Source organism: Pseudopodoces humilis, chromosome 1 (genome assembly GCF_049639895.1).
Source record: "Pseudopodoces humilis isolate 2021_Gansu_Grassland_sample_001 chromosome 1, ASM4963989v1, whole genome shotgun sequence".
Lineage (NCBI taxonomy): Eukaryota > Metazoa > Chordata > Aves > Passeriformes > Paridae > Pseudopodoces > Pseudopodoces humilis.
Window position 1 is genome coordinate 122,902,403 of NC_142200.1, and position 25,120 is coordinate 122,927,522.

The following is a 25,120-nucleotide window of genomic DNA, read 5'->3' on the forward strand; positions in this document are numbered from 1 at the left end:
TGGTTTGCCCCGCAGCCGGCCCCGGCAAGGCGGGGCTGCGGGCGGAAGGCTCCATGAGGAGCGGGGCGGGGGCGGTGCCGCGGGAGGGGGAGCAGCGGGCGCCGTCCCGGGCTGATCCCGCCTTACCGTGCGCGGGGGCCGCGATGGCTCCCCCCAGGAAAGGCGACCTGAGTGCGGAGGAGAAGGACTTGCTGGCAGTGATCGCCACAGGTGAGCCCTCCCGGCCCTCGCCGCTGGCGGCCCCGGGCCGCAGCTGCCACGGGCCCCGCTGGCCGTGTCCCGGGAAGGATTTCGTGTTCCCGCACGTTGGGGGCGGCGGGTGAGGCACCGTTACCGGCCGCTCGCCGCGGCCTCCCCGCGCCCCCGGCCGCGCTCCTCAGGTCACGGCGCTGAGGGCCGCCGGCCTTCCCGCCCCGCCTTGGCGCCGTCACCCTTCTCCCTGCCATGTTCCCATGGTTTACTGCCCTCTCGGGCAGGCCCGCGTCAGCCAGGGAGTGCAGTGGGGGGCGCGTTGTGGTGCAGTCGGGCTGGGGAACCTTAACTGGACGGGTCTAACTCTGCCAAGGAAAGCTTGCATCTTATTGGCAATGCCTGTTGACATTTGCCTAATTGTTGGTGTTCATGTCCACTGCCGGAAAAAAGAAGTTTCCTTGGGGTTAATCCAATCTTCTAGCATGCTGTAAGGCTTTCCCCGCGGGCTATAAGGCTTTCCCTGCGGGCTGTAAGGCTTTCCCCATGTGCTATTGCCGGACCAAGACGTCTTGGCAGACACGTTATTCTCACGTTTCCAGAACTTGAGCTTTTTTTGGGGTGTTATGCACCTTTTATCCCGTATAATGTTCTATTTTACTATCCATTATACTGTCATACTGTCCTCTTAAGAGAGAGGAGAGGGGATCAATGTCTGTCTGACGAAAGGGTGTCAAGATGATGAAGCCAGGCTCTTCCCGGTGATGCCAAGCAACAGGGCATGAGACAGTGGGCAGAAACTGATACACAGAAAATTCCACCTGAATAAGAGGAGGAACTTGTTTACTGTGCAGTTGACTACGCACTGGAACAGATTAACCAGAAAAGTTGTGGAGTCTCCCTCTCTGGAGATACTCAAGAACTGTCTGGATACAATTCTGTGCCATGTGCTCCAGGATGAGCCTGCTTGAACAAGGAGGTTGGACCAGATAACCAGACTACTGTGGTGGTCCCTTCTAACCTGACCCATTCTGTGATTTTGCATTTCATATGAGTGTCACATTTTCATTGCACTGTCTGGCAGACGTGCTTGTTGCCAGAGGAACTTTCTGTCATTTGGGTTTCTTGGTCCAGCAGCATGAATTTTGTAACCCAGACTAAATAGTTACCCTCCAACTGGTATTTTGAAAATCATGAGTAACATTCATTTGTTGGAGGCAAACTAAAACCACTTTGTGTTCTTTGCATTTCTATATGTAGTTTCCAGGCAATTTGAATCCACAGTTTTGGTGCTTCACTCTCAGTTGTATTAAAATGTTCCTCTGTGTCAGAGACACAAGTGTAGGACAGTCAGCAGTGAATTTATTGTGGACCAGAACCAGTTTGACTAACTCACTTTAATAATGAGAGTTTCAGACCTTGGTCTTGCAGACACCTCTGTCCAACTTACCTGATGTTTCTGATCAGGGTCATGGGATAATTCAGGTTGGAAGAGGCCTCAGGAGGTCTCTAGGCCAACCTCCTGCTCCAAACACATCAGCTGTGAGGTCAGATGTGATTTCTCAGGACTATATCCTGTCAGGTCTTGAAAACTTCCGAGGAGGAAGGCTGCACAGTGTCTCTGGGCAACCTCTTTGCCTTACCAGTTTCATAGTGAAGATGTTTTTCCTTGTATCCAGTCTGAAGCTTCCTTTTATTTCAGCTTCTGCCTGTTACCTCTTGGCTTCCTACCATGCCACTGCTATGAGGAGCCTGGCTCCAACTTTTAGATCTGCCCAATTCTACAAGTCTGACTTCCATAGTTTAATGTCTTGTTTGAAAATCCTTCAATGTTTTGTCATACAGAATTCTGAGTTTGTAAATGCAACTTTGTTTTGCTTGTATTAAAATTTGCTTGAAGATCACCTCTTGAAGACTTTCTCTTACTGATGTGTTTTCTTTGGCTGGGATATTCTTCTGAAAACTGATCCAGTTCTTAAGATGCTTCTAACATGTTTAGAATATATGTATGTCTGGGGGAATAAGTTAGTTGATGGTTCCCTGACTGTCAGTCAGGGGTCTTTATCAAGTGTATGAGATGACTCAGGTGATGGTCTTTTTTTCCTTAAATTAGTGAATTAAAAGAAAAATGATAAAAGCCTCTGTAGTCTAGTTAAACCACATCAAAAAGCCTTGTGAAAAGAAATTTGTTTTAGTATTTTAATGAGATTTTTAGCCAAAATTGAAGGTGCAAAATCTGTTTTGCTGAAAAATTGCTGGGTGACCATCTCCTTCTGAAAGAGTGAAGATAAACATGGAAATCATTAAAATAAGGGATGCAGTGCTTATTTTTATGAAGCACATGCTGAAAGAGCTTTGCTTATGATTGAATCAGAAATTAGAAGTTTCTGTTAATTTGCAATAAATATTCTCCAAACTCAGACTCTTAGAATGTTCTTTTATTTCTATATCTGCCTGTAGAAGCTGCATTGGCAATATCTGAATAGTCCTCCAGTGGGTTTTAAATCAGGTTCCTGATTTAAATCAGGTTCCTGAACCTGTGACTTAGCCAAAAAGATTTTGATAAGGAATTGAAAAATAGTAGGACAACAGAATTGAAAAACAGGTGTAGCCTGTATTTCCTGGCTCATTAGTTTTTCAGACTTTGGTCTACTTACGTGTTTGGCAATTTTTAGAAATGTCAATGATCAAGCTACCTGGGTGTTTGTCCTTTCTGTCTCTATTCTCTATTACCAAAAGCAAATTCATTCCACCCCTGTGAATGGCATATATTGCAAGTTTCAAATTGAAACAGGAAAAATTATGTGAGTAAATGATAAAGCATGCTTCATTCAACCCAAAAAGTCTTTGAAGTGGGGTAATTTCCTTTTTTGAGAATATAGTCAGCTCTTTAAGACTAATGATGCTCCAAAAGAGATGAAAGTATAAAATGTGTTAAAATGCTCAGTATCATTATACTCATTTGGAGCTGTTCATGTAGTGTTTATGATGAGACATGTGAGTGTCCCGTTCTTGTGTGTGTAGGTCAGTTATTCACAAAAAATGGATGTTTACTTGTAGTTCATGATTTCCAACTGTTCTTTGATGTTGTGAGTTCTTGGCTTTTAGTTTCTAGAACATAATACTGTTCATTCCTAAGCTTCTTCACTAAGTGTAATTAATTTATTGGTGGTTAATCTACATCCCAAGCAATTAACATACAAAGATTGTGATTCTAATGAGAAGTGGAAATGACCATTTTCCTCCAGATTCTCAGTTTATTATTATTATTATTATTCTCACCTCCTTTTCTCTCTGTGTCTTTTTATTTTTAATCAAAGGAAACACCGAGGAGGCTGGAAGGCTACTGGGGAGCAAGAACGTCCGTGTCAATTGCCTGGATGAGGTACTGCAAAACTGTGCAAGCATTATGCTGAGTTTAATAAGGAAAATGCTAGGTCTGAAGATCTTGCTGTTAAATAACATTTCTCTAACAGCCATTGCTATAGCCCTGAGAATCAGAGTTAGTCTCAAGATATTTCCAGTCTGTAGTTGAATAATGAACCTTTGAAGAGTTCTTAGTGGTTTTTTAGGAAAGTTCAAAGATTAATGTTACTTAAAGTACTACACTGTATTTTGTCTCAAGTTCCAGCATGAGCTTTGCTGTAAGGTAAGATAAACACTGCAGCAAATTATGTGGGGGTGCTCCCTGACTTCTTGTCACCTTCACAAGCAGTAGTCCCTGTACTTAGTCACTCTGTGGCAGACACAGCACCTGTCCCCATCCCATGCTTGGGTCTCATTGCCCAAAGCCCTGTCTTTGCCAAACCATAAACATACTTGGAGGGTGAGTGGCTCGATCAGAAATGGAACCACAGCCTTTTATACAGGTGGGTGTGGTAAACATGTCGAAGATTAAATCCTGAAGTGCTACCTGAAGATGGAAATAAGTTTGTGGAGAAAGGAACTTCGTGATGTGCATGTTTCCTCTTCTTTTTCTTTTTACAATGTTTTTCTAAAGCATGCAACATAAATATGAAATGTAATGTGCAAGCAAAACTAATTCCCTATCATTCATGTTAAATCCATGTGTAATTTATCGATTTAAAATGTTAATTTGTGGTTTTTTTCATAGCTTTATAATTTCACAAGAATCACTGGGAAATACTGGGAATGTGTCTAGTTTAGCCTCTAGCTCAAAGCAGCTTCAGCTCCCGGGTCAGATGAGATTGCTCTGAGTTTTGACCTGTTTGGCCTTGTAAATCTCTGAAGATGGAGACTGTACACTATTTCTGGGCAACTTGTTCTACTCTCTCACTGTGATTTTGTTGAAAAAGTATTTCACTTATGTCTGAACCTCAGATTAGGCTCAGTGTCTGTTGCCCTTCTACCACAAGAAGTGAAGAGTTTGTCTTCTCAATGATCTATCAGCTCTGGCAGGCTGCTGTTGGGTCCCACCAAAGCCATTTCTCCTCCAGGCTGAGCAAGCCCAGCTCCTGCAGCCTCTCTTCACTGCACAAGTGCTCAGGTTCTTACTGTGTAGTGGTGGTATTCCACTGATTTTATTGCAGATTATCCATGTCTTTGTTGCACTGGAAGGCTCAAAGTGGGACAGGGTATATTGCAGATGTGGTCTCATGAATGCTGAATGGAGAAAAATTGCCTCTTCGTCTATCAGATATCTTCATGGAATATTGTTAGCCTTTTTTTCTGCCAGCAGATCAATTTTCTGATTGTTCTTAAGTTAAATACTAAACCTGAATTTATATTGTATGAATTTCAACAAGTTTCAGTAAAACTAGTCAAACTAAACTTTACAGTGAACTTTAGGAACCCAAGACACAATATAAGTGTGCTTGCAAGTGTGCTTTATTGTATTGTATTGTATTGTATTGTACTTATCAAAAGGTTTTCCTTAAGTGTAATTGCTGAAGTCATGCTGACTTGTCATGCTGACTTGCTGACAATGATGGTAGCCTTGCTGCAGTATCATCCAGGATTAGTGTTGAGAGGATATGGCTTATTCAGAGAAACCATATCCAAGTTATGCCTCAGGCTATTGATGTAGAAGAAATAGTATTAACAGTATTTGCCTAAGGCTCACGTCTGACTAAATGCACATAACGCACGTAAAACTTTAAAAGTTTATGCAATGGACTTCTTGCAGACTCGTTTTTATCCCCAAGAATGGTGTGTAATCATGCATATCAAACAGGTGAGGGTTCAGGTTTGTTTAGATTTCTTTAATCCATCAGCCATGTCAGCTTTACAATTTTTCTTTTATTACCCATTTTTCCTCTAATATCTATACATAAGTAAGAGTGTGTGAAATCCCAGTTAAACATCAGCTTCATCTGTTATTCATTGTTTCCACAACTGGTGACTGCTCTCAGTGCATCAGGTCTTATTTTTTTTCTCTGTTGCCTTAGTTGATATCCTGAAATTCATATTTTCATAAAGTTTATATTACTACTGTTACTTATTTAATTAATGTTAAGAAGTAAGGAAGCCCTGAAGATGGAATGCTTAGGTATTGAAGTGTGAACTCAATTCAGTTAGGAACTCCTTTCCATCCTTAAAGACTTTTTTACGTGTGAGACTCCACAGAATGAGCACAGGATTAATGTAATTGTCTTCTAGCTGTGGGACAGCAAGCATGGAACCACAGTTTAATAATTTCAGGCTTTTTCACAGCATCCAGAAGCAGGCTGTTATATAGTACACTTCCTAATTTACAAAAGAAACCCACAAATAATCTGTTCTTTTCAATTTTTGGTTTTACCATATATTCTAACTGCTTGGGTCTGCTTTCTTGTAGATTAAAAACTAACAGTCAGCTGTCTTTTCTCTATGTACCTTTAAACAAGGACCAAGTCAACATCTTCCAGATGTAGTGTATCTGGCTGCATCTTTTAAGTAGCTTGCCTAAAGTTATGTTTCTGCAGCAAGTGAGCTATAACAGTGGCTCTTTTTCAATCCTTTCCAGTTTTTTCAGCTTCTTACTTTGAAAACATACATATGAGGTGGATGCAGTATTTCAGCATTGCTTCTGTTGTTGGTACATGTATTTAAAAATAAAAAATTACTCCTCTAAGTCTGCTTGCTTTTCCTGCCCTTGTTCTAAGACTCCCTCATATCCTTCACCTCCTGCTGTGTGGTAAGCTCTGCTGGGAGTGTCAGCGCAGAGTAAGATCCCTTCACTCAAATGAGTTTTCCAGATGCCTATCTTCCAGAAGATTAGAGATATCCAGCAGATACAGTCCTCTTCTTTTCTTAGCACCCTTTCTGACCAAATAAATTGTTTAGTTGTTTCTTTGTGTATTTGGGTAGGTGAAGAAATGAAGGTTATTTAGGCTTAATCACTGTCTTTCTGAAAACAAAGAAATTCAATAGCTTTTCTGCAAAACTGGTCTTTAACAGTTTGGCAACTTTAAAACTTCAGGGACATTTAAGTTCGGGTGTCCTGATGGGCTGTAGAAATGTATGTAAAATAAACACAAATATATTTAACTTAAATGCACCCTACTTAGTAATTTTTTGTCCCATTTTAAATGGAGTGGTTGCTAATTTGGAAATTTAATATGAGAGAAAGTTTTCAGGACTTTTTTTTCCCGTGAGAGTGCTGAGCTTGTAAATATTTTGACTTTTTGTCAGCACTTTGCTGACTTGAACTCCATCTGCATCATGTGGCTAAAACATTTCAGATTGTTATAGAAAGGCAGGCTCAAGGAAGCACATGGGCTTTCCAGCTCTGAATGTTTCCTCTGGTCGTGTTGGTAGTTAAGGTTGCAAAGGAGGACTGTAGTACTGTATCTTCTGTTTGCTGGAGATCAAACCAACAGACTTGACCTGAAAAGTTCATAATTTTTCTCTATTTAAAATAACTGTAAAGTTGTTCATAATCTTCTTACATAGAGAACTATCATCTGGCATTGTCAGCATTACTTTTTTCCTCTAAGTCAGCTGTTCAGTAATGCATCACTTAGGAACAGTCCCCTTCTCTTTGCCACAGAACTGAACACTTCCTGGGAATTACAGCAGCAGCCTGATTATTCATGGCTGAGATGTGTAGCTTAATACTGAGTATGTTCAATTGAGGGTTCTTCAGGTAATCTATTTTGCTATTCTAGTGTGAACATCTTATGCTAGCAGAAAAGGCCCAGATCCTTGGTCTTTGTTGAGGAGGAGGAGGTTTGTCTCTTAATGTTTTTTTACATAGTACTTCAAAATACATAAACCAAAGAAAATTCCACTGCTAGTAAGAATTATCTGGTTTCAATTCAGGTTGCTGATTGATATAGGCTTTAACTTTTCATCACTGCAGATGAACTGAAAGATCATTGGAGGAATCTAATGTGTTACATATGTGAAACCAACAGCTGAGCAGGATGACTATAAAGGAGAGCTATAGCTGTGATTGACACTTATTGAACAGTATTTCATATTCTAATTAGTCCATACTTAGTTATAGCTAAAATTATTTGTGCATGTAACTGTTGACCTCCTTCCAAATCCTGCCTTTAGGAAGTTGAATATGTGTAATGGAAATCTTATTCAGCAGTTTGAAGGGTGAAATTTCTAAAGGCTTTTATTGAGTGAAGAGTCAAGTTGTATTTCTAGATTAGCAGCATTCAGTACCAGAGAGTTGATTTTGAAGATATACATCAACAAGTATTTCTGCCTTGTAGCACCTGTTCTTTTTACGTCATTTCTAGTAATGTACAAAATACTGTCTCAAGTAAAAGCCAAACCTAGAGTTATGTGTTTTTTTTATAATTTGAACTATTTTCTGAATCTAAAGAGTAAAATAAAACACTCTGTGTTAATGTGGGGCTGGGTTCCTCGTTGGAAAATGAGCTGGGAAAGGGAGAGGTGAATGTGTTAATATTGCTGGCATGCAAGTATCTACAGCAGTTTTTCAGTTAGGGTTTTGATAGCCCTTTTCCTTTTTTTTTTTTTTTTTTTACTTTTCCTGCTCTATTTAAATAGCTAGTAATCACATGTGCAGTAGTGTACCCCAATACCTGCTGAGGGACTGCTCCAGTGTGATCCAACCTGTATGCCACATCTTGACAAGGTTCCATGGTAGAGAAGGATGAAGTGAGTGTGGGAATGTTGGGAGCAATTGGATTGTGCTTTTCCCTTGAATAACACAGGTTTATGTGGCTATTTCAGTGGTGAATTTTTACCATGTTATCCACAAAACAATATACACAGGATGTCTGTGTTCCAACACAGTCAGCATGAGTGCTTAAATGTTCACAAAATGGAGAAGTTTTGTGACAAATATGCATGTCACTGGAGTGGGAGGTAGTTTGTATATTTTTTGTTTGTTTGTCCCACTTCTTATTCCTTTGCTGTCCTGTGTTTCCCCATTCCTCTGCTTGATGAAGGTTGAGCAGGAGTTTTGTTGGAAACTTCCTTTGTAGTTCCTAGGAGGCAGAAGGTTGCTTTTCCAGTTTATTACTTTATAAACTTGTTTTTGTTCTTCCCGTTGAAGCACACCTCTGTCACCCTGAAAACTAAAGCCTTCTGATAATGTTTGCATAGTTTTAGTTCCTTTCCCATGAAAGTTCTAGAAACATAAGTTGTTTATCACATTCCTTCTAAGAAACGTCTTTTGATGGATGTTTCGCATGACCAGTGTGATTGGGAAGTTGGTAACTTACTTATCCAATCCCTGGTCATTGTTGAGAATCTATAAATACTGGAGTCAGAGAATAAAAGTTCTTTCCTGTTCTAATGCTAAAAGGTGTTCGTGTGAATCATTTTGTGTCCTTTAGCAACACACCTCAGCTGGATGCTGAAGAGAGATTGACCTGCTTTCTTCTTCCTCTGTGTCTGGTGGTGGAGTCCAGCCCCTCCCCAGTTTTGGTACTCATCTGCCTGCCCCTCTGCTGACCCCAAAGTTCATTGCTGGGGGGTTTTTTTTCATCACTTGACTTCCCCACCGTGGCAGCAGTTCTTGGAATCCCATTCCTCAGTCTGCTTTTGGGTTATTTTCACATGAGCAAGTGGGAAGGATGGTCTGTAATGGCTGGGTTGGCTGTGCCAAGAGCCCTGTTCTGCCAGGGAGACCTTGTTTGGTGAGCCAGTGAACCCAGAAGTGGCAGGTAATTTTTAAAGGCACTGCAAACTCTATTCTTGTATGGTGAGACATTCAGGGAATACTTACAGCCCTGCAGAAGAGATGTTACAATGTAACATACCTGCAAAAAAAGAAAACTGGGAAGAATTCATTTTTGTCCTGGGGAACAAGGTTAAAAAGCTCGATTTTTTTTTTTTTTTGTAAGTAGAATGTTGCATTGTAACAGCTAGGATATGGATACTTCATCTTATGTTTCGTGGTGGAACAAAACTTTGTTTCATTTGTATGCTTAATAAACCATCTGCAAGTTTTGTCTTTTAAGTACGTTGTATTGACAGTCCAAACATCATCTGTGAGAAAACAGACTGTTGCTGGACCTGTCTTTGACATTCAGGCTGAGAAAAGTATTTGCAGTCAAGCCAGTTTCAGTGTAGCGACATAATAGAGGATACCAAGCATTTCCAGATAAACTTGTATCTAGCCTGACCCTCTTTTGTTTCCTGTGAATGTGAAAAACTGATATTAATGTGACTTTAAATCAAATTTTATATCAACTGTGCACGTATTTTCTGCCTGATATGTTTTTTTGATCCACACCACAGCCTGACACTTCCAAAATTTAATCAAAGGATTTTAAAAACAGTTTTCTGGGAGGAGAGGATAAAACAAACCAAATTCTTTACTTTGTCATATAATCTTCAGATCTTAATTGGAACAGCTGGTTTTCAACCAAACTTAAAAGTCATTGTTTTCTAAAAATTCTTTCTCTCATCTTTCCTCGGGTGCTGTGTTTATATTACCTTACTGCAATACCTTTCTGTGCTGCTAAAGGAGACAAATCCCTACTATGACTCCAGACTGGGATTGGCCTGTAAAATAGCTTTTGATGTAACATTATGAAATGTAATATAATAAAATATATTCTACATAGTAGGACAGAAAGTCTTTACTCAACATTTGTGACGCCTCAAATGAAATCTAGCAAAAGAAGTCTGTTTCATATTCATGACGTGATCTCTTTAGGTATTTTGTTTCTTCAGTGGCAGTTTATATTGTTGTTTACCAAAATATGTGGATTACTGGACTATAATGCATCAAGTAAGCACTTTTTATTATTTTCAGTTAGGATGGAGAGAAATGAAACTGAAATACCTTAAAATTATTATACTTTTAACTTTTCCAATTTCCCTCACCTTTAGAAATTTTTTGAAAATTATGCTGGTAAATTAAACTTTGTTGGGTTTCACTCAGTCATGGATTGAAACAAGAAATATGTTAAGGCTCAAACTGACAATTACATTACTTCAGAGTATCACATTACCAGACATTTACAGACCTGCAGTAATGGTGTACATGAATGTACTCAGGCACACAGCCTTGACTGGCAAAGAAAGGAACAGAATGCCGTTTTGATTTTCTTCAAGGACAAACTAAAGCATTCTCCCTAGTATGCAATGTTGGAGCATGTTCTTGGTCAATTACAGTGTCTTGGCTGATAATGTGAATCCTGACCTGATGTTAACTGAAAATAAACAGCATATTGGAAAAAGCATACTATATTCTGAAAATGGAGTGTCATGCAATTTTCTCAAACAGCAGCATGCTTCTTCCTGTCCTTGAAGAGGGAGAGAGCCTGCACTAGCAGTTCACCCTAGTTCTGAGAATTTCCTCTGGGGTTTGCCCAGCTTTACATTTATAATCACACCTCAGTCCTCCCATGCTGAAGGAAATCCTTTTGTACTGGGGCAGTTGATCAAACCAGCCAGGTTTGTTAAAGTCTGACGAGAGCTGTATGTCTTTAAGAGGGCTTTCAGAGCTCTGGCTGATCATGTGTATAATGCCAAAAGGGTGGAGAAGTGGGAGAGAGGTGGATGGCAAAATTATCAGTAATCATGAGTAAAAATGAGCAAGATGGGTTTCAGAGACTGCAAATCTTCATAATGTTTAAAACAACAACAACCTATTTCTATTTTTTTTGCTGTTTATCATATAACGTACAGCTGTGGAGAAAAGAATAACATAGGAAGCTAAAAAATTTTCTAAGTCATGCTTTTCCAGCTAGCAAAAACCTTAGTTGTTCTTCAACACTAATGTCTTATAAAAAGGACAATGATTGACTGTAAATGGTTTTCATTTGTTCAATACTGCTCTTTTTTCAAATCTATAGAACAACATAATCAGAAAACTGACAGGGAAATCTGCTGCATGTTAGTAACCATATTTTTTCATGAAGATTTTGTGAGGTTTTTTGTAAATAAAATACTATGTGAGGCTTTGGTAGTTATATTGAATATGTATGGCCAAGTAAAAATGATCAGTGGTATGAAGATCAAGAGATGTAACATTCTTTTTTGTATGCTACTTGTTTCTTCTTTCTTTTGCCAGCATGGCATGACCCCTCTGATGCACGCAGCTTACAAGGGGAAGGTGGACATGTGCAGATTGCTCTTGAGACACGGAGCTGATGTAAACTGCAATGAACATGAGCATGGATACACTGCCTTGATGTTTGCTGGACTTTCAGGTAACTTCTTACTAAACTCAGATCACTGATTTTTATGACATCAATGGGTACATTTTGCCATAAGTTAATAATTTAAAAGTACGTGCTTTTATTATTCAGGTTTGCTGTTATTTATGTGAACCATGTAACTACGTCATGACCAGTAGAATCCTGTGGGCAGTGCAACAGGAGAGTCTCCATTCAGGCTCATATAAAAATTGATTTTGTTCAGCATTTTGAGGCATGCAGGCAACTTGTCCTGTTTGTCAGAGATCTCAGTATTAACTTTCCTGGGATAGTTTTCTTGTGCAGTGGGATACATTCTGTTTACTTAAACTGTGTTACACTGAAAATGATGCTTCACCAGTAGCTTTTGGTAGTATTTGAGACTTCTCAATCTAGTATTTTTGAAATTCTGTCTTTCTCCTACATTATTTTTCCAACTATCATGTGGGCTTTTGAAAATGTATTTAGTGAGTTTTAAAAACATGTTTTCCCACAATAATCTTCACTCTCCTCTTAAATTATTTTTTTTATGAGAGTGCTTATAGCTGTATATATCTTCTCCTGTCTCAAGTGGTGGTTTGCAGCTTTCCTCTTGCTAGTCTTTGTCCCTGGTGGGAGGAACAGTAATTTCCTTGGGTGAGAAAAAGACATTGCATTTCTGGAGAAAAGATTTGATTTGGGAATATTAGGTTATTTTAAGTATCTTTTTACTAGGCCACTTATGTCTTTCCAAAAATGAGATTTTAGGGGAGTCAAGTTTCTTAGCAGGTAGCATTTAAACGTGTTTTCTGTGCTTTCTTTCATTGTAAGTACAAAAAAAAAAAGGCTTAAGTGTGTATATGAACCTTAACTAGATAATCAGATTGTTTTTCAGCTACAATCTTTTTGGTAAAAAGATTTGGGAAATTCCAGTGTTTTGTGGTATTGAGCAATATCACAGCTGCAGCAGATAGATGAGAACAAACTCTTGGAGGCTGTTAAATGACTGCAGCTTTATGGAAAATGCTGGATTTTTACCATTTTCTCGCAGCTGAGCTTTTACCCTGTCATCCTGGGTGTGAAAGCTTCTGAACGTTGACTTTAGGGTCTGTTATCTGTGAGCACAAAAGGTATGTGAGCACTACTGACGCAATGACTTTGTTTTTAGACATTGATTTTCATCCACCATCTGCTTTTTATATTCACTTTTCTGTACTTAGCATCTGCACAAAAACTTATAAACTAAGAATACCTTTGATGCAGAACCAGCAGAAGTGGTGACAAATGTCCTTTTTTAGTCTCTGAAGGGCACCAATTAAGTCATCTAATCTTCCCATCAAATTTTAGCTTCATTTTACTTGGTATTTAGCCCAGTCTGAACACCCAATTCCTACTGTGGAGAAAGGAACAATCTGTTCTGTTCACTGTGTTCCTGCTACATCATAGTCCTGAATGTGTTTTTCTTCTTAGAATAGCAAATGTAGTTGAACTGTTAAATTAGGTTAGTAGAATTTCTCTCTATACTGCTTTCCAGAGGGACCATGCTCAAGTGTAGCTACATGAGTATGACTCCCATAAGCTCCATGGGATGCTAAATGTGCATTAGAGAGCAGAGTTACACTTACTGGAACTCTAAATAAGCACATGCCTTTCTCATAATCCCTGCTTAAAATAACAGCATTAAGAACATTCATTCTCCTCAGTGTTGTTCCTGGCCTTTAAGAAATTCAGTACATCTTTTTCTGAAGCACAGAGAATTACAAGTTCTTATTTGTCCTTGCTCATTCCCCATATCTTTCCTGCAAATTCAGGAAATAAAGAAATCACCTGGATGATGTTAGAGGCTGGAGCAGAAACTGATGTTGTCAACTCTGTGGGAAGGACAGCAGCTCAGATGGCTGCTTTTGTGGGTAAGATGAAAATTATTATCCTTTCCTAAACTCCTAAAGAAGTAAAGTGTTAGATTCTGATGTTTTTTGTTGGAGAAACATTATTTAATGACTTATTCTGAACTGACATGTTGTTGAGCTTTGTTTTCCACACCTCATCATGTAAGAGTCAATTTGTGTTCTATTCCCTTGTTTGATTTCCTGAAAACAGAGATGATATTACCTGTTAGAGCAGGTGCTACTGTTCAAGTGTGTAAGTTTTTGCAGTGTCACCATTTTGGAAATAGTAAGAGGAAGCTGGTTACATTGGAGGGGTCTGAAGTGCAGCACCAAGTGCTAATTGGAACTTCTCTTGTGGGAAAGGATGACCGTAGTGCCAGGAGTCAGGAACTCAGCTGAGCTTTGCAGCTGTGTGCTGGCAGTGAGCCACCTCCTGCCCTTCTCCCCTGCTTCTGGGAGAGGGAGAAGTCTTGGAGCCTCTCCTGAGGTAGTCACTCCTTACTGACCTGAACTTTACTAGAATAAGAGAAAGATTTTTCATTCCAGCATGTGGAATTATCCCTGGCAAAACATGCAACAGGTTTTTTTGCTGTTGTTGTGTTTCTTTTTTTTTGGGGGGGGGGGGGGGGGGCGGGGTTGGTTTGTTTGTTTGTTTTTATAAGCCCTTTTAAAATTTTTTACCCTCTTTGACAATACTAGGTTCCTGGCTTAATGTTCCACTTTTTCTCTAGCAAGGAGAAAAAATATTATGAGGTTAAGTGGAGTATTTTTCAATGGCACAGCTATTGCTTCCCAAAAACCAAAAATTAGGACCTGTATTTTCTTTCAAGCACAGCCCTCTCATGGTGTTTAAATGACTGAGGATTCCCTTTCAAGTCCCTTTGGTGTTCTGAATTGAAGCCTACCTTGCCATTTAGATTTACTTCCTTGAATAGGAATTTAGTGCTAAGTTTCAGTTTCCATTTTATCTCATTCTGCTGTTTCAAAGAAGGTTGACATTGCTCACTTGAGGTTCGAGCAGCAAACCTTAACTATTCACTAATGTATCAGATAATTTCTATTCCTATTAATTATCCTTTGGATATGGAGAGTCTTTTCCAAAGTGATGTTGTATGGAGTGAATGGAGAATATTATCGCCAACATAATTTTTGAGAATTCTTGTTTAAAATCTCATCACATCACCAAGGTAGCATAAATATTTTCAGGCATACTGAGATACACTACTCTGTAAGAGTCTGCACATTGGAATCTGTTCCTGTTCCTTTTTATTCTTTGTCCAATGAACATTAATTCATCTGCCTGTGTGTGGGAAGTGAGGATACTTCTTCCCCTGTCATTTGTCTTACACTGTGCTCTATTAGCTCAGAACTGTCTCTTCTATAACAGTGGAGGATTTTAAATGCTGAAATTTGGTTGGCTGTGTCTTCTACTGCTTGTAGGATTAGTGCCAAGACAAATCAATCAATTTAAAGAATGTGGTCCTGACCTGGAAAAGATAAGTTTTACTTTCCCTTTAGTCAAGTAATCCATTGTATTGTCAGATGTAGAAAACAAGAAGAGGGTGTAACTTTTCTCATCTTGTTATTTTCATTACAGTCCATTAATTTTTGTTAAACTTTAAGCATGTTCTGTTCTTATAACTTCTCCCACCTTAGGTTTATACAGTAATACCTGCTTCAGGTCTGAAAACTTAAAAGTCTTAATGCAAATGTCATTAATTTTAAAAGTTCTTATCTTGAGAATAACACCAGTATAAGACTACTAGTATAGTATAATTTGGGGGAGAAACAACTATTCTCTTAGTTGTGCCTTACCAGGGAGAGAGGATACAGGAAAGGGACAGGATATTCAAAATGAATTTTCATGAGGGTATTCCCTGCTGGGAGTCAGTAAGTTAATAACACTTACTGAAGATTAAAGCTACACACAAGAGAATGACAAGAGTTGCCTCTTTGCAGTGCAAAATATATCATGCAAAGCTCCTTTGCATGTGGGTAATTCTCACTTGTATTACTTGTATTAGATTTGGGTTTAGGTTTTTTGTTTGTTTTTTTTTTGTTATTGTTTCACTGGTAATTTTTTTCTTGTGTGCCTTTAGGTCAACATGACTGTGTGACTGTCATCAACAACTTCTTTCCACGTGAAAGGCTGGACTACTATACTAAACCACAAGGCTTAGACAAAGAACCAAAACTGCCAGTAAAATTAGCTGGGCCTCTGCATAAAATTATTACTACTACCAACATGCATCCTGTTAAGGTGGAGTAATATGTAAATTGTATGTGTTTGTTGGTGTGGGAGCTGTTTCTTTGTGTCAGAAAGCATTTGGCTCTTCTGCATGTTCAAATGAGATCAAAGCATTATCTGCTAATTCAGCTACTTCTGAAAATGAGGAAGAATCAGGCTCAACATTTAGATGTGATAAAAAAATTATTTCAGTGTTTGTATGCACCAGAATCTTCAACCAACACCTTCAAGTGGAGAGATTCTTACTTCTTATTACCATAAATAGCTGTCTTTTTTGCCTTTATTTCTCAGCTCCACTTGAATTGGAAACAGAACAATTTCCTATCTTAACAAAATCTCATTGTTCTCTCAATGCTTTTCTCAGCATGTAGCTTCCCACCTTCATGACTGGTTCACCACAGTAACATCTACCACTGCTGCTGTTTCTGAAAGTATGTGCAAGAGAATGTTTATTTTACTTCCCAGGATATTGCTGACAATAATATCTTTTATGGTTTGCTCCTCCAGTGTAGTTCAGAGAAATTAATACACCTTCATTCAAATACAAATTCCTTGGGCTTGCCAATCAAAGTCCAGAGTTTGTTAACAGTTTCCAGACAGGTATCTGCAGTACACAGAGACACTAGTGCACCAGTGGCAGCTAATTGTGTGAGTAGAGCATACAGTTTCCTCTTGGAACATTTTATTCAGTGCTTTACTAGGCTACAAGAAGTACTCCATGATTATGTGAGGCTGATGTGTTCTGTGAAACTGCTTAAATCATACAATGTTTATTTTAGTGTTGAAAGAGATTTTAAGATAGTATATGGTAGTTTTCCTTAACTGCCTTTAGAAGTAGTTTTGATTATTCAGGTTCCTATTCTAAAAGCAAACAAACAAACTCACTATTTTTAATACCAGTCTTAGTTTTAAATGATTTCTTGTATGGGAACTGTGAATTACAGTATACTGAATAATAATGCTAAATAATCACTGGAAAAAGAAAGGGAAGGCTACATAAAGACGTAGAAGAATATTAGAAACTCCACTGAAATTTAGCTGCAATGAGCTATACAAGCTTTAATTCCAATGCACAAGTCTTAACTTGATTACATTTTCTTCAATCTTTCTCCTAGATTGTGTTGCTGGTGAAAGAGAACCCTCTGTTGGCCGAAGTAGAAGCACTGCAGAAATGTTACAGGGTTCTGGATCTCATTTGTGAGAAATGCATGAAGCAGAAAGACATGAATGAAGTTCTTGCTATGAAAATGCACTATATCAGTTGCATCTTCCAGAAATGCATTACATTTTTAAAAGAGCGAGAGGATAAACTAGATGGGTTTATCAAAAGGTGAGTATTTCTTCAGAGAGATCTGAAAGGACATGCATGCCCTGGCATTAGATATACCAGGAAAAAGACAACTGAAGGAATTGATTGTGTTGGCTTGGATAAAGGCTACAACAAATAACTTGTTAAATAATCCCAGCTGCATTTGCTTCAGGATGGCACTGACTCCCATTTTTCTGTATCTGAAGTGGCACTGTCCTTTCCTGGGTACCAAGGAAACATTCCTAGAATTTCAGCTCTACTGGAACTGGTTAGAACCTGGCATTTACATATACACCATGAAGCAGCAGACAGGAATGTGTGATGGAAAAAAAGGGGAGTAATAGGCTTGAAAAAATAATTTCTCAGTGTCCAGTGTGGTTCATCTGGGAACATTTCTTGTTTTGCTCTCCAGCAGTCATGCAGGTTGAGATTTTTTTTTTTCATAAACACTTAAGCAAGTGAGAACTGCAAATCCCTCAGACTCTGGATGAGACTTAGACTCCTAAATCACTTAGTCAGATCTTCAAAATCTACTGAGTTACAAACCAGCTGCCTGATCTTGCGTATCAAAGTAAGTGACCTGGCTTTGGCTGTAGGATCACATTCCCTATACACCTCTGTGGATTTTTACTTAAATCCTCTGTAAGACTGAAAATAAATTATGAAGTTACATGAATTAAACATAATAAAGTGGAACTTGTGTTTTAAGGTATTGTTCATTTATCAGTGTTCATTATTATAATGATAATTTTTAAACAGCACAAAGCATTTTGGTATTTTTGATGTAGATAGTAGATAGTTTACCTATAGATCATTATTTTTCTCTGTGGCTGAATTAGTAAGTCCTGGTTTCAGAGCATACACTTACGTACTATGTATTTTATAATGATTGTGTATTAGAATAAAAACACTTTCATTTTCATTTTAACATACAAACTTAAATATGAAGTTGCCAAATTATTATGAATTCTTCTCCGTAATCTGAAAGGGGACAGAGTATAGCATACTGTATGTGTTTGCTCTTGAATATTTACTATGCGATTTCTTATTTTACATGCATTTCTAAAAAATTTAGCCTCTTGAAAGGGAGAGATAAAGATGGTTTCCCTGTGTATCAAGAGAAGCTAATTCGAGAAAGTATCCGGAAGTTTCCTTACTGTGAAGCTACATTGCTCCAGCAGCTTGTGAGAAGTATTGCTCCTGTTGAAATAGTAAGTTTTTCCTGTCAAGAAAATCCTTTCTCAGGAAGTTGCATAGCAAATTCAGACTGAGACATCTTTCTGTCTTCAGCTTCTGCAACATATTATATTAAGCAAAGGGTTTTGATGTCCCTAAGGTCTCTGGAGCTGGATTTTACATATTGTAGGAAAATGCTCTAAGATACTTCAACTAGTATTTTTTCATGTGCCCATAATGAATGCTTAAATGCCTCAGCTTTTAAAGAAAACTGATGCCATTTTTTTCTTGTGTCTGAGCTTTCTTTTCCTCCTCTGGGATGTCTGTTCAGTTTTTCTATGCCAGTTCACTTATTGAAATGGTAGATTCAGACAAAAATGAAGCTTAATTTGCGCTGTTTTCACAGTGTCTGAATTCAGTTTAAGATTGAATAATTTCCTAGATTTAATGCATTCATTTGTTCTATTGTACACAAGAAGTTGGTAATATGTGATGGTAGAAAAAGGAGAAATATTCTGTGAGGTTCCTTTTATGACAGAGAGGGAAAGGCAAGATGATGCAATGTGCAGCATTATAGCTAAATTAGGAAATCAAAATTACAAGTTAAAAATCTAACTTCAGTTGTGCTGTTAGGTCTTTGCTAATACACTCTTCATTTTAGGACTGTTGCTTCATAATAAATTTTACATGAGAGTGGCTGTTCTTTTTTAAGCATGTTCTCTCTGGTCTCTGAGAGCGAAATGTTGTACGCACAAACACTGGGGAATTGGAACAATCTTGTGACGTGTTTGGATTATTCAGAGCCAATTAAAAATAGCCTCCATCTTAAGTGGCTCCAGGTCTGCTAAAATGTCCTGAGGCTTAGTGAAATCTCTGTTTGTCTAAGAAAGGAAGATAAACACAGTGTGAAAACATAAGCCATTGTGATGCATTGCAACTTGCTTTAGAGTAAACATTTTCCTTCCTGTTGTTTTTTTCTTAGGAGAGCCTGCAGTCTTTTCTGCCTTTAAAGCAATGATGGCTTATTCCATTGAATTTCTGTCCATTATGCAGAACTGGAAAAGAGGAGATGCTACAATTTTTATTTATGTTGAAGCCTTTGACCTTTGTCATTGCACAATTACTTGGATTCAGTCTGAGCATGTCAGTGTTGTCATAATAGTTATGATTGTACATACTTCATGGTAGTCTAACAGTTTAAGGAATTACTTACAGCCTGAACAACTTGGTGTTTTTTTCTTCAAATATTTACCTCATTGCCCAAAAGAATAGTTGTAATGTATGGTTAGCTAAACCTTACTGCTTGCATTGCATAGGAAGGATGCTGCAAATAACATCTAAATAGTAGTATGCAAATAATTGAAAATTTAAAGGTCTGACCGTTTGGCCTGTAGCAGCTGCATGCACTGAGCACAACAGTGACAAATGAAACATTTTTTTTTGTGTGCCAGCACAGAGACTGAGCTGCAAAAATCTGCTGCATAGGATCTACAGATGTAAAGAACATGGAGTTTATTAATAACTCACAGAGGAAATACTGCAGAAACTCAGGGCTTAAGTTGACTTCATATACAAAAGTGTAGATAACGATAAATCTTAAGTTGTGCACGTTAGTTGAAGTTCTGTTAGTTGAAGTTCTGTTGGTTTTATGTTTTTGCTGCTGCACCAGCTTCAGTGAGACCGACACTTGTGTTAATCATTTCTGGTCTTCTGTTGCACGTCCCTCTCTGCAACAGTGCTGGTTTTTAATCTCATTACCACCTCTTATCTTTCAGGGCTCTGACCCCACAGCTTTTTCTGTGCTTACACAAGCGATTACTGGCCAAGTGGGTTTTGTGGATGCTGAATTCTGTACAACTTGTGGGGGAAAGGGAGCAGACAAAAGATGCTCAGTATGTAAAATGGTAAGAATAAAAAAAAATAGTTCCACTGAGGTGCTGAATATTTTGAATGTTTCCCTATTTACTGCGTAGACTTAGGAGGAATGGCATGCATGTCTGCACTGAATATGTTCAAGCCATCTATTTCTGGAAAAGATGCCTGAAATTCACAAGTAGGAAAGAGTATTTGGATATTCAAGTATGTATGCTTAAGAATGAAGAAAGAGTAAAATTTCTGTATGTTCAAAGTTAATAAAAAACTGCTCTTTATAGATTCTTATATAGGTTAGACTCATTCCATATGACCTTACAAATTGCTTAAAAATACCATGAAATGCTATACATAGACATTTAACTTGATGCACTAAGAAATACAAGGAAATTGTCTATTCTTTTAGTACATGAAAATGAATTGGTAACTCTGGTAACTTTCAGGTGATCTACTGTGACCAGAACTGCCAGAAAATACACTGGTTTACCCACAAAAAAGTCTGCAAGATCCTGAAGGAAATTCATGAGAAACAAGAACTAGAAGCTGCCAAAGAGAAAAGGAAGCAAGAAAAGAAGCAAAAGAAAGGTTAGGATCTGCTGTTGCCTTGCTGAAACTAATGCTGTGTTAACTACATCACAAAGAGCAATTTTATAGGTCTTAAAGCTGTAACAGCTGAGGTTAGGAGAAAAATCTTTGATGAAACATAACAGTAAAGCTGAGTTTGTTGGGATTCTGGCCTTTCAATTTACAAATGCTGTATACTTTCCAAATCTGGTTTTTAATGACGCAGTTACACAGATTTCTACAATGAAAGCATTCTGATTTACACTGCACTGTTTCAAAATCCCGATCTTTAATCAAGCTGATGCAGGACTTCAATGCTGCTCTATGTTTTGTTGGAGGTGTTAGGACAAGTTGGATAATAATCAAGCAGCCTGCTCCTTCCAGTTACAAAGGTTAATGTAGATGTTAAATCTCCCATAATACTTCTCTTCATAATCACAGTATCAAGTTAATTGTGTTGTGTGCTTAGAATGTGAGGAAATCAAGCAGTGGTCTTTAAACTGCTCATGGTGGTTTTCTTCCTTCAAGACACAAGTAATTAAAGCATAATAACTGAATAAACACTGTATTGCCCCTTCCCATGTTTCTTCAAGTGAAATAATAGAAAAGTAGGGGATGAAATCACTTTTTCTCTTCTACAACTTACTGGATTTTCCTTCCTTTGTTTTAAGGATTGTAGAAGTGCAGTGCACAAATCATGGTTACCTTACAATAGTGATGTTCACTTCAGCTGTACTCAATATAGCAGGATATAAATCAGTAATAATTGAAGTTTTCAACAGTTTCCTCTGTTGATCCTGTTACAAGAGCTGCTCTTGAATGGGATCAGGATAATGTGGAAGTTGGAGGCAAGAATATTAGAAATCCCTGGATATATTGCATACCAGTACAACAAAACTTAATGAGCTGTGAGCAGTGATGCCTCACACTGGTGCCAAACACACACCTTTGCAGGTTCATATTTTCTGAAGGAGTCAGTGGCGAGATGCTGTCGTTTTCAGAGGGAGAGGCAAGGTGGATGGCTCTTCTCCCTCCCTGCCTAAAAAGGAAAGCTAACATTTTTTGTTACGTTTCTACTCCACTATCTACATCTTAATCTTCATTAACTGATTCAGGTACACAGCCAGCACACTATAGACCTTATCAGATTATGCACTGTTAGCAAGACACTGAAACCATCTGAGCTTCAGGTCACCCTGTGAATGGTGGTGTATCAGAGCATTTCATATCAACAGCAGTTTTATTTCAGAAAGTTAGTAATACCCCTACAAATCCTGTACATCAGGAAAGTAATAATTAAAAAACAAATGCGACAGCTGCAACTACAAGCAAACCCAAGAGTTCCAGTGTTTCCACTGTACAGGGGTGAGTATCAACCAAGTCCACGCTTCAGCCTGTGCTGAAGGCTGTTAGCTCACATAAGACCTTGGCAGGGCTTTGGCAGGGTTGTGGCTTGCTAGCTGTGACTGGTTTTGGCTGGCTATCAATCACAACAGAGAACAAGAAATTAAGATTTAACTACTGCTCCCAATTAGGGAGTACTGCTCCCAATTAGGCTTTCTCCTCCTTTTCAGAATTCCTAGCATGCAGGCCCTACTTAGTAGAATCAGGGGGAAAAAGTTCTTTAACAACTTTCTTTTCTCAGAAAACATTGCTTGAACAGGAAAGGTGCAATAGCTGGTTCTGTTTCATGCCGTCAAGTTAAAAATTTTAGGATGACTTATTTCAACCAAAGTTCATTGTTTGTAAGAACATAATTTCTTCAGTGTGCTTCATGCAGAAATGCTTCCTATGTAGTTGTGTCAGTGCCTTTTTGATTTAAAACAAACCCCACCTGTACTTGGTGTTTAACTGGCATGCAGCCATTCTTTGAAAAGCTGGTGATAAGAATAGTGTCAATAAAGCATGTTTGAATTGGAAGTTAAAATAACTGTAGTGTCCTACTCTGCTCCTTTCTATAATAAAAAAAAAAAAGTCTGGCAAAATGGAGGATAAGTTAATGAGAGCTTCGTATAGGGTTAGTTCCAGAGTAACCTTATACCAACTTAAGCAAAGCTTTTGTGCTTTGGGTTTTTTCAATTAAGATTTTCTAAATTAATCACTTCTGTAATTGATGCAAAGTATCCTAGTGTTGTTGTTCTTCAACAATAAAAAAGTTTGCTTGCAGAGTTCAATGTTTATTAATTGTGTGATTTCTCTTTTGTTTAGATGAAATGCAGCTAGTAGAGGGTAGTTCTACAAGTGAACAACAGTCAGATTCCGATCCAGAGCCTACAAAAGAAATGGATCCAAATCATCCTACTGAAGGAACAGAAGAACCTGAATTTACCAAAGAGATGGAGGCATTAGCCCTACAACCTGAAAGTCCAGTGGAAAGGGAAACTGCCTTAGATGACATTGATCTTCAAAAAATTCAAGATTCTGAGGAGTAACAAGAGGGTAGGAAGGGACTGAGAGTTCTCAAGGGTACTAAAGAATTTTTTGTGCTGACCATGTCTGAGTTCTTGGAGCATGGTTTATGCAAGACTTCCTTTAAAAGACAGATCTCTGTTCATGAAGAGATAGAATACTGGCTACTTTGTCTATAAATACTCCAGGTTTTGTTGTAAATTGTCAAGATAGGTATTTATTATGTGCTAAAAATCAGTGGCATAGATCCATCTGTATGTATACCAACAATAAGACTAGTGAAACTGGAGTTTCTGTGGCTAATGAACCACTTAGTGAAAAATGAACAGCATTTGATTTGTCTTCATGTTTTCCAAATTTATTTTAACAATAATTTTATTTTTTTTCTTGCAAGTACATAGACCTGTAGTTCAAAGCACCAGAAGGCCAAATGTTAAATTGGGGTGTTTTTTTCAGCACTTTATGAAGCTTTATCTGAAGGAATTCAATAGCAATTAAGTTTCTGAAGATTCTCATCTGAACTCTCAACTTTTCATGACATTACTGTAAATATATTTGACTAGTAAAAGCACAACAATAATGTCTATTTTGTGGCAATTGTAGTAAATGAAACTGCTGTTTCAGGTGTCTGAAGCTGATGGTGAAATGTGTGTTTCACTGTTGGTTTGGTCAGAAGTATTCCAAAGTCTAATGAAGGGAAGACCTGAATGAGTCAAAATATTTTGACTGACAAGAGTAATGCATTCTAAGTAATTTTTCTGGTAAAGATGCCTTAGAGCACAGTGGGATGTTTGTTGCTTATGAATTATTTCATAAACAAAAAATGCTTAATATTTTTCATGCTGAACTGGTCACAGTGAATTAGATGAGAAAATTCATGTGTGCATTGATACAACTGGGATTTCACTTGGGCTTTCAGCTAAATATCAGATCTAGAAAATAGCTTCCCTCAACTTTGTTTTTCACTCATATTTATTTCTGTCTCATGAAATCAGTGGGAATGCCACAACTGAAAATATCACTTGCTGCCTAAGGATGGCAAAATCAGAGACTGTCTTATTGTCAGCTGAATCACTGGTGTTCTAAACATGGCAGTATTCTTCTAATTAGAGGAGTAAGGACCATTCTCAAAACAGAGGGAAAATGCTATTAATTTTTTTTACTATTTAATATGTTGAAAGTTTTTGTTTAATATTCTGAAAACTGTAAGAGTGAGGATACATAAATGCACCTGTGCAGGGAATTTACCTGTGTTTGAATTTCAAGGATTAGTAGCTTGTGAAAAATAAAGGGAAATTTTTTAAAAGAAGGGGTCTATGTGGCAATTCTGTTTCCTGTGTCTGTAACACATTCTCATGTGACATGCAGGGGCCTCCTGTAGCTTGACTGTACAAGTTTAACTTCATGATAATTGGCAAGCAAGAGATGCCTGCCTGGAACTCAGATCTGTAGTCATGCTGTAGTCACCCTCCACTCTGAGGTTTGGGAATGCAGAAGTGCTGTTGCCTCCCACTCCTAGCACTGGGGGCTCACAGAACTTGTTGTTCAAGGATTCTCTGAAAATGCAATCCCTTCAGGGAAAAAGAGTCAGGGTTTTGGAAGTGTGCTAAAAAGCAATCCTGCTTTCATTCTCCCAGTGGTGGTACCCTGCTCATTGGAAATCTTTGAATTCCCCCTGACAGGCCACCGGAAAACCTCATCTCTGACCTGCTTCCAACAGGAAGGTTGGACTAGATAAGCTCCAGAGATCCCTGCCAACATAGACTGTCCTGTGGTTCTATGCTAACTTAGGAGACAAGGAACTCAGAAGACAAACTACAACCTGAAAGAAAGGCTATGATATGTTTAGAAAGCATCACTGACTTTAAGCCTTGACAGAATGGAAGGAGAAATATGTGAGGAAATCTAT

The 25,120-nt window shown here is 38.3% G+C and overlaps 1 protein-coding gene across 2 annotated transcripts; it reads left to right on the top strand.

Moving 5' to 3' along the window:
* The first annotated feature begins 51 nt into the window (after positions 1 to 51).
* On the top strand, positions 52 to 25,020 carry ANKMY2 (ankyrin repeat and MYND domain containing 2). 2 transcript variants are annotated; one of them, XM_014248663.2, is made up of 11 exons: positions 52 to 210; positions 3,510 to 3,574; positions 11,642 to 11,780; positions 13,556 to 13,654; positions 15,733 to 15,893; positions 16,997 to 17,211; positions 18,266 to 18,401; positions 20,142 to 20,270; positions 20,682 to 20,823; positions 23,011 to 23,241; positions 24,894 to 25,020. In XM_014248663.2, exons 1-10 carry the CDS (start codon positions 54 to 56, stop codon positions 23,232 to 23,234), a joined length of 1,467 nt encoding a protein of 488 aa, XP_014104138.2. In that variant the 5' UTR covers positions 52 to 53; the 3' UTR covers positions 23,235 to 23,241; positions 24,894 to 25,020. The 2 variants fall into 2 exon arrangements, with proteins under 2 accessions (XP_014104138.2, XP_005518904.2); XM_005518847.2 differs by lacking the exon at positions 24,894 to 25,020 and having other exon boundaries at positions 23,011 to 24,520.
* Positions 25,021 to 25,120: the final 100 nt, after the last annotated feature.

Excerpts from the sequence above, each read along its gene's own strand:
- ANKMY2 (XM_014248663.2), top strand. The coding sequence starts at position 54 with ATGAGGAGCGGGGCGGGGGCGGTGCCGCGGGAGGGGGAGCAGCGGGCG. Across the intron at positions 211-3,509 it reads GCTGGCAGTGATCGCCACAG|GAAACACCGAGGAGGCTGGA; the intron begins GTGAGCCCTCCC and ends TTTTAATCAAAG. Across the intron at positions 15,894-16,996 it reads CCAACATGCATCCTGTTAAG|ATTGTGTTGCTGGTGAAAGA; the intron begins GTGGAGTAATAT and ends TCTTTCTCCTAG.